Below are 14155 nucleotides of genomic sequence, written 5' to 3'. Positions count from 1 at the left end.
TAAAAGGAGAGCTGAATTAGGAAAGGTTTATGAATCCCAGTGAAACCATGAAGAACCAACATTAGTTACGACATGTGAGATGGAAAAAACAGCAGACAATGGTACTGAAAATGGTCTTTACCTGAACTGGTGGCACTGAGACAAATATGAGATTACAAATGAACGGCAGTATAGTAGTACAGTAGGAATGGACGGTTTGGGCAGGGCTGAGTGCACCAAGTACAGTATGAACAAATTTTGAAAATATTTAAATAGTATCCAGTCTTAAAAAGCTTCAGGCGACATATATAAAGTATCCATTAAAATAAAGACTTTGAGCTTTATCACATGCTGCAGTACTGCTGGTACATCAGACTTCGTGAAAACAGAACTACTTCAGCCCCACCACAAATTCAAAAAGAGCTCCAGAGGGTTGGGGGAGCCTCCAGAACACTTGTGGGGCACAGGGCAGGAGAGGAAATTGAAAATTTGTTGCACAAGTAGAATTTCACTTGCTCAGCCTTGGCTACAACCCTTAGTGCTTATTAACTGTTGCATAAACATTCATATCAAATATGAGGAACCCAGGAAAGCGTAACTCATTGTAAATATACTGAAGTTCATATAAGTAACAACATTATCAATAAATCATGCTATAACAGGGGGGGAAACATTTTCCTAAATTAACCAGGATTTTTTCCTTCATTATGAAACCAAGATGGAAGTATTTTCTTTAAGAACTTTCAGCTGCTACATATAAATTTATTTTATGGGATGCAAGAAATCCACATCCCAGGCCTGAACCCATTAACCTAGAAGCAACTTCATTAAATATCTGATTGCATTCAGAGCCTCTTGCTGCAATCCTACACCTACTTACCTGGGAGTAAGCACCATTGAACTCAACTTTTGAGTAGACATGTATAGGATTGCACTGTGAGCTCCTCATTAATGTGACTCAGGACGTAAAGGAGGGACACAGGTTTGCAAGCTTACCAACCTCTAAAGATACAGTACTTAAGGGGTAGCTTTCAACTGGTACTATTTTTGTTCAATATTTCCTTAAGAATTTTATACAGTAATTATTAATATGCAATTTCCACTGGCTGACTGAAAATCACATCTACAGATAGAAGGACTAGATATGCCAAATACAGATCTTATTCGTAGAATGTATTTCTTTCATCCTGGATGACAGTTTTGATTAACTGCGTACATCTTACCAGCCCTTCACTTGGTTTGATGTTTGCCAGCTGGATCACTTCCAGGTGAGCAGATTGAGACACAAGAGGATCAGATGAGAGTGAGATTATGTGGTCACAGACGCTAGACAGTGTCTTACACTAGAAATAAAAAAGAGTATTTTCCGTTAACAATCAAGAATATGAAAACTCATAACAGTGGACAGTAATCATGTTTGGCCTTTAAAATACATTATAATGTATTCAGATTAAATTCCTATTTTATCTAAGTGGCAATGAATTTCATTCTTTGGGGAACAAGCATACTCCCTATCCCTTATTCTAGAAAGATCATGATTAGAGGACAATCCAAAAAACCTGGAATTCTTCTACCTGAGCAGGACTGGGAAAAGGATTCAAATAGCATCAACATTTCTACACTTATCCCTACTTCCATGGTAGTGCCATGTAAAAAATGGTTTAAGGGCTGTTCAGACAGTCTGGACCTGACTTAGATTTTGTTCTTGGTTTTTTTTCTTGAATAATTGGCTTAAGAATACAACAAGGTACATATTTTCAGACCACCAATGGCTGTGTGCAATCTACAAATATTTACATTCACTTTTTAACACCTCCTTTTCTTCTACTGCTCTATCAGCACCCTCATGATGGAGAGTATTGAGGTTTTGGATTTAAATACAAATTTGAAGTTTTCCACTGACATGCAGAATATGCTGGTTACCGGTAATTCTATAATATACTATAGCTCAAATGTTCCATTTTATTTATTACTCCATGGGTGTGTAGTACACAGCCACCTACCATTAAAGAAGATATAGGAAATCCACATTAAAATATCAACCCAGTTCAGAGTAGCCTTGGGCACAGCCTTGCCTCCCTTGTAGGATTGCTGTGAGGTTAAAACAACTAGCTAAATCCAAAATTGCACAAAGAGAAGGCTGCTTACAAAATTTGATTTTTCTTTCTCCCGACCTTGAAACAGCCTCCTCAATGGACACTTTTGATAGCATGGGCTGTAGCATAGGGGCTTCAGGGGAAAAGTTATCTACCAGCAATCAAGCAGAGGTACTATATGTTAGAAAAAGTTAAGCACAAGGAATTGGGACTCTTCTTCTTCTTTGGCGATCACTCATAGCCGAGTAAGATTGTCTTCCATAAACACAATTTCAACAATGAGTCCGTAAGTGACTGTGGAGGCCAATTCTGGATCTACACGTCCTTCCACAGTGGGGACATTGGTTTCCAGGCAGGAGTTGATCACGGTGTGGATTTGCCAAGCGTGCTTTCCTCTTAGCACGTTTCTCTCTTGCGCCCTGAGATCGAGTGTCTTCAAAGCCCACCTGGAGCGCTCGCAGGCCAGTGTTTCCCAGCTGTCAGTGTTTATACTACATTTTTTAATATTTGCATTGAGACAGTCTTTAAACCTCTTTTGTTGGCCACCAGCATTACGCTTTCCATTTTTAAGTTCGGAATAGAGTAGTTGCATTGGAAGGCGATCATCAGGGATCTAGAGCTATACTCACATTATTTACAGCCACTAGTTCAGCGTTTCTCAACCGCTGTTCCGCGGCACAATAGTGTGCCGCGAGACACTGGCTGGTGTGCCGCGACGTGCGGCGGGGAGAAGGGCGATTTGAAGCCGGACGGGTCACGACGCTGCTTCTGTTCCCGCCGCCGGCCGACTCGGGTCGGGTCCTGCCTGCGCCTCCCGCCCAGCCGCCGCTCGGCCTAGTCGCGGCCGCCTCCGCTCTTCTCCCTCTTTCCCGCCTCCCGCGCTGCTGCCCTTTATGCCACCTGGGTGCGAGCGGCGCGTCCCCCCCCCCGATGCCTGAGGCTCCGGGTAAGGAAGCGACAAAGCAGAGCTCTCTGCCCCTTCCCGCTGCCTCGCGTCTTTCTCTCCTCCTAAGCGGGAGGCGGCCTCGGCGGCCTGTTTATTAGAATGCAAGGCCCGGGATGGAGAAGGGGGGTTCCCTTTGCATTTGCTGGTGGGGGTGGGGGTTTCGCCGCAGCCGTACGACCCAGCGGCTGCGAAGAGCCTCCTTCCGGCCCCCGACGAGGTTTGCAGAACAAACTTGCGAGCGAGCGGTTGCGCTGTCTTCCAGGACGAGGTCTTTCTTGCGTGGATGGGCTTGTTTTTGTTTTGCTCGCTTGGGAGCATGCACTGCAGTTCCCCCGCGGTAAACTGATAACGTGTGTGTGTGTGTGTTTGTGTGTAAATAGTAACATTGCATTTGGGGGTGGGGGTGGAGAAGCAGCTCCCTGGAGGAAGTGGCAAGGCTGCCCTTTGTTCGCGTTGAAGCTGTGTGTAATAATGTGGCCGATCCTGTCAGCGTTTAGTGAGCAGGAGTGAGGTTTTTGATGAGACAGAGATGGTTTGGGCCATTAAGGAGTTTTGATACCTGGCTGCTTAAAAAAAAAGTTCGAAGTTGAGGCCTTGTATGTAGCACATCTTTCAGTTGTGGCAAACTGCTGTGCAGGGAAATCTTTTAAATACCATTGTTTAAGAAAAATTATTTTTAATGGAAGGTTAATAAAGAACAAAGGTTACTGACAAGGCTGGATACTGAAAATTGTGTAAGTAATGCACACCAATAGATTTCTAATACAGTATGATGTAAAATGTCAAGCAGGTAATACCTTTCTTTAAAAGAAAACCAGAAATGGGTATTCAGCTCTTAATGGAAGGTTAATAAAGAACAAAGGTTACTGACAAGGCTGGATACTGAAAATTGTGTAAGTAATGCACACCAATAGATTTCTAATACAGTATGATGTAAAATGTCAAGCAGGTAATACCTTTCTTTAAAAGAAAACCAGAAATGGGTATTCAGCTCTTAATGAGATATGCATACAGTCATAATTATATAGTCAATATAGGGCGGCACAGAGTTAATTTTTTAAACTTTTTAAATGGTGGTGTGCCTCGTGATTTTTTTTCATGGAACAAGTGTGCCTTGGCCCAAAAAAGGTTGAGAAACACTGCACTAGTTTACCAGAATCCATATCACAATACAGAATCAGATTAATGCATATTATAAGCATGCATACACACACTATCTTTCAAAATATAAGAGAAGGAGGAAGACACAAAGATTGGAGAGAAACCAGGAGGAACTACAAATCTATGATTCTATGAAGCAGAAGGGAGTAGAATGCACAAACAGGAGGAAAGGGAAGCAAGAAACTATGTGGATTAATGAGGATTAATGTGAATATTTATGAAAAGAGCCAGAAAGAGTGACAAGAATGGTTTCTCTATTGTTTGGAAGTAAGGACACCCTTTAGGGCTCTGAGGGCTCTAATTGTAAGAGAAAGCTGCATACCATATTTGATTATTTGATTACTTTTGCACTTTAAAAGATAATGCTCAAGATAATGCTGAAGTGACCAAAAGACTATTAAAGGAAACTAGAGGGACCTGAAAGAAAATGTTGCACTGTGATTCCCTTTTTCAGGATAAACCATTATAGTTCTCTTCTTCCAAAGGCCCCTCCAACAGTCAGCCAGCTCTGTGGTCACTAAGCATATACAATCCTCACTGAGCTGGTTTTTTTGGTGGGGGTGGCGGCGCTGCAACCCTTGTCAGCCTGCATGTTGCAGTTTTTGTTCCTATAAGAATTGGCACTCAGATAATTGAGTTCATTATCAGCATATATGATTTTAAAAATTCTACTTACCACATGAAGAATTTTGTTCTCTGTTTCATATACTGTGCAATCCTGGGGAAAAACAAAAATAACAGAGTACATCAAATATTACGGAAATATTATTATTTTTGTGTTCCAATGATACGTTTAAATCTAGAAACAAAGGAATGATTTTAATTGTTCATAGACTTTTGCAGACATCCTCTATCCCATCTGTATTCATATAGAAATAATGTCCATGTCAACTTCACAGATATGCATGCATGCATCTTTCCTTCACCATTCTTTTCAATTCTTTCTATCACTGATTTACTTATTCAATCAGAGGCAGGACTGGTGACAGGGGACACAGCAGGAGCACAGGGGATACTCATGTCCAAGCCAGTAGGGCCCCCAGGCTCTTAGCTTTCTTTCTTTTTGAATAAATCAATCAAACATTTATAAAGAAAATTAGAAAGCAGAATGTAGAAGCACCATTCTAAGGCTGCAGATACAGAAAAACTACTGTTGCTAAGCACACTTAACCACTTAGGGTGGAATTCAACACTGGAATATCACAATTTTTTTCTCAGTAGAAAGGAAGCCTACGTTTTCAGGTCGTTTTATCCACACTGGAGAGTAAAACTACTAACCTATCTTTCATCTTTAACATTTTTTAATGGTAGCACCAATAGAGACATGTTGGTGCCATCCATTACTCCAAAGTTCTCGGTGGTGGCGCCTGCCCTGTGGAACGCCCTCCCATCAGATGTCGAAGAGAAAAACAGCTACCAGATTTTTAGAAGACATCTGAAGGCAGCCCTGTTTAGGGAGGCTTTTAATGTTTAATAGATTATTTTATTTCATTTTTCTGTTGTAAGCCGCCCAGAGTGGCTGGGGAAACCCAGCCAGATGGGCCAGGTATAAATAATAAATATATTATTATTATTATTATTATTATTATTATTATTATTATTATTATTATTATTTCATTTGTATCCCATGCTGGCAAGCTTGATAAATCTTGCAGGAACTTTAGGTAATATGGCAAGGACTACAGAGAAACTCGTGGTCATTCTGGGTTAATTTGAAGAGACCAGTGGCACTTAAGCAATGATGAAATTGTTTTTATTTATTTTTAATATATGCTTTCTTATATTTGTTACAGACAAAGTAAAACATGGCTATCCTTCTGGAATTTTTCCAGGAGAGGTATTTTAGCAGACCTTTTTTCATGGCAAAAAGAATTCCTTTCATGAGCTGGCATGTCAGAAAGAAATGACGACTTTAGACTACAAATCAAGGATTAAAGCTGTATTATTGGTGTACAGATGTATTTCTTATTAAGGATACTTAATAAGCACACTTTTAATTTCCTGGAAGTGGAGATGAAGTATGGTGTGATTGTTTGGGAGACACGGCTTACAACCAAAGGTTGCAATTCCTCAGAGGTACCTTTTTACCAAAACAATTCTTAAAACAAAACTGCTGTGAATCACCAACAAACAAAGGCAAACTAGCCAGAGAAATGTTTCTAGGAAATTTAGGCTGCAATGCTGTACCAACTTACTAGGGAAAAAATCCCACTGAATTCAGTGTGCCTTACAACTGAGTAGATGTGATTATGACTGCACTGTGAGTCGTTGTAGTCACACTTGTGCTAATGTAGGGAACAGATGAGCCAATCTGGTCTGGTGGAAGGGAAACTTAACATTTTCTTTGTGCACATGCATTTTAATTCTGAGAAAATAGATCAAAGCACCACCGCTCTTCTAGCACAAGTTTGGGGAAAATACATAGAAGGCAGCCAATAAACACACAAACAAAACCCCTAAGAAAATAAAAAGAATGCCCTTTCTTCTGCAATTATATTTGAGTGCCCAATTCACCATAACCATGTTCCTCAGAATACAACCTGATGGAAATCCAGAACACAAGGGGGGGGGGAAGTTGGGTCGATTATAGCTCAGGCAAAGCCCAAGACTTACAAGGAAGATTTTATAACATGAGCATAAGTGTGCATAATTCAACCATGGAGCAAGTTGCATAAAGTGCTATAAGGAGGATGGGACTTCTTACTTTTAAAATTATGAGCAAAGACCTGTTACCAGCATACACTTTGAAGTAATGAGAATCTGAGGGTCCCCAAAGCACTTTAGGACACAGAAAGGTTCTTCTTTAGCTCACTGACTGTGTTCAAAACCTTCCTGCTATTTCCAGAAGTCTCAAATTCAAAAAGAATAATTTGAAGGAATGTGAACAACATTCACTAATGTCACAGCTGGCTTCAACAGTGAATTTATTATCCTTGCAATGTCGATAGTATATCTAAAAATAAATGTAAAGTATTTGCAGGTGCACCAGGTTTTAGGATTAAGTGCTTCTAGTCATAAATGTGCTTTCAGCAACCTGTCTTCTGTCCTGGCTATTAGTATACACAATGGAAAAAAGCAACTTTCAGTGCTTACTATGAAATATAAGTATGAAAGTTGCTCATTTACATGATTCTAAATATCTAGGCTCATGCAGCCTTCAACACAGCTAGAGCTTCACTACTGTTATGGACTCCCACCTCTTCTAAACTTTTTTATGGTCAGTGTTAAAAACACCAGTTGTTCTAGGTGCATTTTATGACAGGGAATTTCATTAGTGCAAGCAGCTTTTGAGCTCTGGGTGCCGTACTGCACCTAAAATTTCAGATTAAAACTGCAGAGTGGAAGGAAAGGAAGACCTTTTTCTGCCTCCCCACTTCAAGCTACTCTCTAGAGACTGGAGAAGAGACCCTCTTAAGAATATTAGGAGAGTAGGCAGGGGAAGGACTAGACCACATGAAAAATGAACGTAATATTTTAGTTGCAGTTAATTCATTTTCATCTCTGTATTCTTGTTATAAAAAAGTGTGCCTAGACATTCCGTTGTTGTGCCCATAATCTAGGTTTAACGTGCCATTTAGCTCCTAGCTTTCATATTTCAGTTTCTAACACTAGTTAAGGTCCTTTCCCCACAAAAAAACTCTACCTAAACACAGTATAATGCAACAGAACAAAATTAAGACGTAGCTATTTAAATTCAAGTACAGCTCCTTCAGTTTCAGCAGTTTAGAAACTGTGATGCCAGTATCCATGGGAACTACATACTGTAGTTTCAAAGAAACAGTAAGCATTTTGTTTGTGTAAATCACTTGGAATGGATAGTACTGGATGAAGTTTTCTAAAAGCAAAATACAAACTCACATTATCAATATATGAGGAAAAGAAGTGCATTATGTAAAGAAGAAGAAGAAAGGTTTGAACAGTCCAAAACTGAGCTACAATCATGAGAGTTTCAGTATCTAAGGAAACTGTGATTTATACAGCAACAACTCAAGACCATGGGCCAAGACTGACACCACAACACATTATATGAAGTGGAGCCAACAGCATAGAGTACAGGCCAAAGACAGCCCTGCTAACTACTGAACAGGACATATTTTATTAAAAATTTATATTCATTAAATCTTTTTATCTCTGTTGCAAAAAAAAATGCAAGAGACCTACAAATGACAGTAATGCTTGAAAAATACAGCATATCTTAAAAACAATTAGGTGGACCAGAATTCAGGGCCAGGCAGTCACAGAGCATATATCTCCAATGTCCCATTGGACATTCCAATGTTCCATCATTGGACTGACCGCTCCTCACATCAAATGGGGGGGTGCCTTTTGCATGGTCGTGCGCAGCCCCCCGGATCCTATGCGGCTCCCGGCCATATATTTTTTTTTAAATGATTTTTATTGATTTTACAAACAAAACTAAACAACTACACAAACATACAATATAATACTGTCCCTTCGTTCTCCCTCCACCCACTGGTTCACCTCTGCCACCAGTGAAACCAGTGGGCTTTGAGCAACAAAGGGGTCCATTGTAAGTTGGGTTTAGCCTCCCCCCTCCCTCCTCCCCCCTCTTCCCCCGCCCTGCCACTGAGAGGACAGGAGTGGAGGAGTTCTGAGGATTGGATTCCCCCAACTCTTTCATAAGTATATCTTAACACAATACAAACATAATACAGACATAATAGGGGAGAGTTTTAACTCCCCAATTCTTATTACCTTAACCTTATACTTGTGACTTCCTCGATAGTCTTCCTCCTGGTTTTCCTTAAAACAAAATCTAAAATTGATGGCGGGTTTTCTATTTCAGATTAAAATCCTTTTCTTATAATATTAACTCAGCCCTCCTCCTTTTCCATGCTGCCCTCCCACAGACCCCCTCCTGCCACAAGGGAAATCCGTGAGGCACAGCATTTCCAAGGTTCCATTATATCCCCTCCTTACCCCTCCGAGCACCCCCTGCCACTGAGTATCTCAGAGTAAGGAAAGAAGAGTAGACAGCTTTCTGCCTAAATCTAACTTATCTTACAAAAATTTACATTCACTTAGATTCTTTCCTAAGCTGCTCTTATAATTCCCTCCAGAAAGCACAACTTTTTCCATTCATTTTTAAACTCCATCTCCTCTCCCTAAGTCTTTTCCCCCAATTGGATCAGCATTTCCATTAAACAAGCCAAAATTTCGAAAAACCGTCTCTCAAAACCAAAAACAAAGTCTTTTAACTAAAATATTCACCCCACACCCATTCTTTCCCATGTCCATCTCCAGACCCTTGTCCCCCCCTGCCCCTGTCTTTTCCATTCCTCCTTATCATCCCACATTTCACCCCCTCCAGGATCTTCAAATCCATCAATCCTCAAATTCCTTTGCTTCTCATTGTCTTGCTCTGCTTGATTTTCTTCCTTTTGAGGTCCATGCTTTGCTTCATCCCAAACATGTTTTTTAAAGTCCAAGTCCTCTTTAAAATTTTGATCCAATTGTTCTTCCTGACATCCAGATTCAATCTCCACAGTCTCTAAAGTCAAATTTTCCTCTATGTCCTGGGCTTGGACTTCATCCTCGTCTGCTGGTAGATTGGGATGCTGCCGTTCCTTGTAAATATCCTCCCATATTTGCAGATAGTTCAGCACAGCCTCCTGGAAGGCTCGAGAGTACTTTGTTTTCATATTTCTCCTGACCGCAGACAAACAGGAGGTGGAGAACAAAGAAGTACTGGAAAATTCCTCTCTCAGACGGTCGACTCCATTTTGGCTGGTCTTTTCCTTTGTCTTTTAAACTCAATCACAACTCCAATCTTAAATCCAAAATTAAATAATTCTAGCACATTTTCATCCAATTTTTTCCGATTTTAACAGTACAATCAGTCCACCCAGTCTTTTGACAGCTTGACAGCTTTTTGACAGCTGTCAAAGCACTCTCCCCCTTAATGATGCTGTACCTCAAGGGGAGCCGGACTCGGGAGTTGAGAGGGTTCAAAAAGGTCTTCTTTCTCTCGGGTCCACAATCTCAAAAGTCCTTTGTCGTTCAGCTTAAGGTTATTTAAAGCGCCTCCCAGTTTTCCATTAGGAAGAGACCGACTTCCGTTTCTTTAAAGTCTCTCCTATTTTTCCAATTAACGAATTTAAAGTCCGTAATCACAATTCCACTTACTTTTTTGGAAGTTCAAATTTATTTCGGAAGAATCTGCCGCTTGCCGGGTCGGGACTCGGAGCTTCACTTCTCGGAGGTAAGATCAAGCCCAAAATGGCTCCCGTGGTTCCACCCCACCGGCTCTCGATCGCTCTATTGAGCTCTCGGGCAGCGGGGGATCCGCAAAAAAACGGAGCAGCCGCTGGGCGCATGAGTCACCGGGACTCTCTACCCGGTGTTTTTACGGGGAATCCGCTCGCTCTGCGGACCTCCCCCCCCCTCCGCGAAGCCAGGGACATCGGCGCGCGAGGTCCCTGCGTCCTTCTCTCCGCCGCGACAGACCGGAAGTCACCTATGCGGCTCCCGGCCATATAGCCTGGCTTCGCCCTCCCCAGGCTGGATATCTGGAGGTCTCCGCCCACCTCGAGCAGTTACTCAATCCCAACTGGGGAGGCGTTGCCAGGGGACCTGGGCCAGGTAAGGGGAGGGACCGCCATACCCACACAATAGAGGGTGGATCTTACCTGGGAATCGTCAGTTTGCTCCAGAGCTTCTCCCACCCTGCCCTCCCTCAGTTAAGCCTTCCTTTGCAGGTTAACCTCTTCTCCACAGGTACGCGGACGCTGCTATGTCATGGTAGCTGTTGAAGGGCCGTAAATGAATTTTTCTGCATTGGCAGGTTTTGCCTTCCCCGTAGCAAAACGTCACAACTTTGGCGGTTTCAGGCATTGGGCAGAATCCTTTAGTCGATCTGCCCTAAATGGGTGTGTGTGTGTGAAGCGGTGACCCAGCCCCCCCCCTTTGCGGCAGTGATCCCAGGGTTCCCCGTTAAAGGGATTGTTTTGAGGGGAGGCATTGGCTATACGCCAATTGGATGCCATTGCTCTCCCCTGTGACAGCGGTGAAACAGGGGGCAGGCTCTCTGCTTGAACACATGTTCTCCAGAGCCAGCCCAATCCCCACACACTGGATAACTCTGATGTTCCCCAGATCCCTGGCCGGGGACTGGGAGGGATAGACGCCCAATGCCTAAGCCAAGGTCTCCCTACACCTGAAACTTTAATAAAGTTGTGGCCGATTTTAATCCCGTAGCACGTTGTCTTGAGTCGTTATTCCACTCGGGAGTCGCCTGGGGTTGGGGGGACTCCACCTGTCCATGCAAAAGCACCTTGCGTGAAATCTTTCAGAGAGGACAGGATTATGTGGAAGGAGACAGCCCTCAAGTTATCCTGCACCTAGAATATTTAAAGCATTAAAGGTAATAACCAGCACCTTAAATCACATCTGAACATGCAGCTATTGTAAAAGTAAGTATTATCTGCACCCAATTGTGAGTGTTCATCAAAACTTTTCCTGGTGCTTTGTAGACCAACTGAAATTTCCAGAGACTCTTCAAAAGCAGCCCCACACAGAGCACACTGCAGTAATATTTGGTGTAAATAAGGCAATGTGCCACTATGTGCACCAGCGTAAACTGGACAAAAGCACCCCTGACCATGGCCTCTACTGAGCATCTAGAAGCGAAGTTGAATGTAGGAGTATTCCTAAACTGAGTGTTCAAGGGGAGTACTACCCTATCCAAAACAGGGTTAATCCCTATTCCTAGTTCATTTCCCAAGAACGCTTTTGTCTTGTTTGAGTTAAGATTCCATTTACTACGTTTAATCTAGCCCATGATCATCTCTCACCACTCACTAAGTAAAGCAACAACTTTCCCGAAAACAAATCAAGAGTTTTTCAGGACATCTTTGCTTCTTTCACTCTGTTCCAATATATTAATAATATTACAAACACTGGTGCTCCTTCCCCCTCATTTACAGTAGATGCACTGCAGTAGCCAAGCAATGCATCCTCCAATGAAAACTAGTTATTAATGATCTTAATATTTGAAACTGCATATTTTTTACATATTTTGTAAGGCCTCAGATATTTTACCGAGCATATTCCTCATTTCTTAATTCTCTTTGCAACAAATATATATTTAGTAAGATGTTTAAAAAAGAATTATATATTTTTTCTTCCAGTGACCTATCTACCATTTCCAATGAATTTTACTGATATTCTTCTAATAAATATTGACCTCTTTCACTGATAATTTAATGAGTTACTCTCCCCCTCCCTGGTTTTACCCTGGCCTCCATATTCTGCAATATTCACCACATGTCAAAGCTTGTGTTTTATGATGAATCCCAAAGATAATCTATGCTACTTTAAAATCAGTGGGAAATGGTACAGCATGAAGATTAAGGACTCACATTTCTACAAATCATTTTTATTAAAGTCTTGTTTAAAAAATGCAAATAGCTGCCAAGTTGAATCTATTTCAACAATGAGCTCAATAGGTTTTGCTGTCTCTGGCTGTTTTAAGAATAGAACCTTGTTCTTATTTTTATCTTTTAAAAGTAATCTTTCTATATATTATGGTTGTACAGTTAAGTTGGAACATACAATGAAAATAAGAAACCCTATTCTTTAACACTGTCTCTACTTTGGGAAGCAGGGTGAGTTGGTACCAATGTTATTGTTGTCTCCTTAGTTGTTATACCTGAAAATCAATACAGTATAGTTTTAATAATAATAAAAAATAATAATAATAAATGAAATAACCAATGCAAGCACGCGTACACATATAAACACACACTTAAATACAATCCTCAGTGCCAAAAATAAATAAGCATACTTAATCATATTATTTTAATTCAATAGAAACAAAAATATGTAAGCCCTAGAAATGTGAACAAACAAGTTCACAATCTTAAACGTTAAGATCTGTCTTGCAACATAAATCTATATATGCATAGAACTAGAAAATGTAAATTCTCCATATTTTTAAGGTTTATAATTAAAATAATCCTTACTGTAAAGGAAAATGGAAAAAATAAGAAAACATTGGCATATCCAACATTTCATGCAGCCACCAGGTAAAAATGCTGTATTGTTTTTCTAAATTTATGACAGCATGCTCAACTTACAACAGTAACAGCCATGCACAACTGTACACACATCTAAAGCACCCATGCTCAGTCCACTAGATCCCTTTTCACCAATACAGGACAAATATAGATTATGTTTGCAAACAGCAAGTTACTACTGTTTCCTCAAAATATCCAGCTAGAGCATAATCTATCATCCACTAAGGCAAAAGTGGCACATGTCTTCAGTTCCACAAAGCTTGAGTCACTGAGAAGGCGCTGGAATAATAAAACTATATTCATGGGGCTAATGATTATTCTCTCTGTTGTAGCAACTGCCATGAGCTGTGCTACATGTTATATGATTTTTTAAATTGTACTTTTAAAGACATACCACAGATCACCAGTTTGGGACCCCTGCTGTAGGGTTTTGGGGAGAGCATGCAAAGATCTGCACCAGGAAGTCAATTTCCATTAAATAATGGCTCAAAGCAAAATCACAGTACATGTATACTCAACTGTTCATATTTTATCATATGGGTGAATCTCCTTCTGAGTCTTGCAAATATATATCTACATCACATCCATTTAGCTATCCAAACCTTCCAAACAATTAAATCTATCCAGCTTCATCTGGTACATCAGGTGAGACCCTACCTGCCTGCATCCTGTCTTGCCACTGTGGTATATGCTCTGGTTATCTTCCACTTGGACTACAGCAATGCGCTCTATGTGGGGCTTTCCTTGAAGGTGACTTGGAAACTACCATAGCTGCCAGGTTTTCCCTTTTCTCGCGAGGAAGCCTATTCAGCATAAGGGAAAATCCCTTAAAATAAGGGATAACTTGGCAGCTATGGAAACTACAACTAATCCAGAATGTGGCTGCACCAGGCTGGTGATTGATATTGGCTGCCAGGACCATATAACATTGATCC

The 14155-nt window shown here is 41.0% G+C and overlaps 1 protein-coding gene across 8 annotated transcripts in view; it reads right to left on the bottom strand.

The window, feature by feature from the left end:
• CNKSR2 (connector enhancer of kinase suppressor of Ras 2) overlaps window positions 1-14155 on the bottom strand; it is a 146723-nt gene that overhangs the window by 90780 nt on the left and 41788 nt on the right. For all 8 annotated transcript variants that reach the window (XM_088668696.1, XM_088668692.1, XM_035115478.3 and 5 more), the window contains exons 5-6: window positions 4859-4900; window positions 1203-1322 (exon numbers count right to left, since the gene is read on the bottom strand). In XM_088668696.1, the coding sequence (XP_088524822.1) occupies window positions 1203-1322; window positions 4859-4900 (162 nt within the window). The remainder of the gene's footprint in view (window positions 1-1202; window positions 1323-4858; window positions 4901-14155) is intronic.

Source organism: Zootoca vivipara, chromosome 4 (genome assembly GCF_965207765.1).
Source record: "Zootoca vivipara chromosome 4, rZooViv2.hap1.1, whole genome shotgun sequence".
Classification (NCBI taxonomy): Eukaryota; Metazoa; Chordata; class Lepidosauria; order Squamata; family Lacertidae; genus Zootoca; species Zootoca vivipara.
Note: the sequence above shows the minus strand (reverse complement) of the source record. Positions and strands in the feature narration are given on the sequence as shown.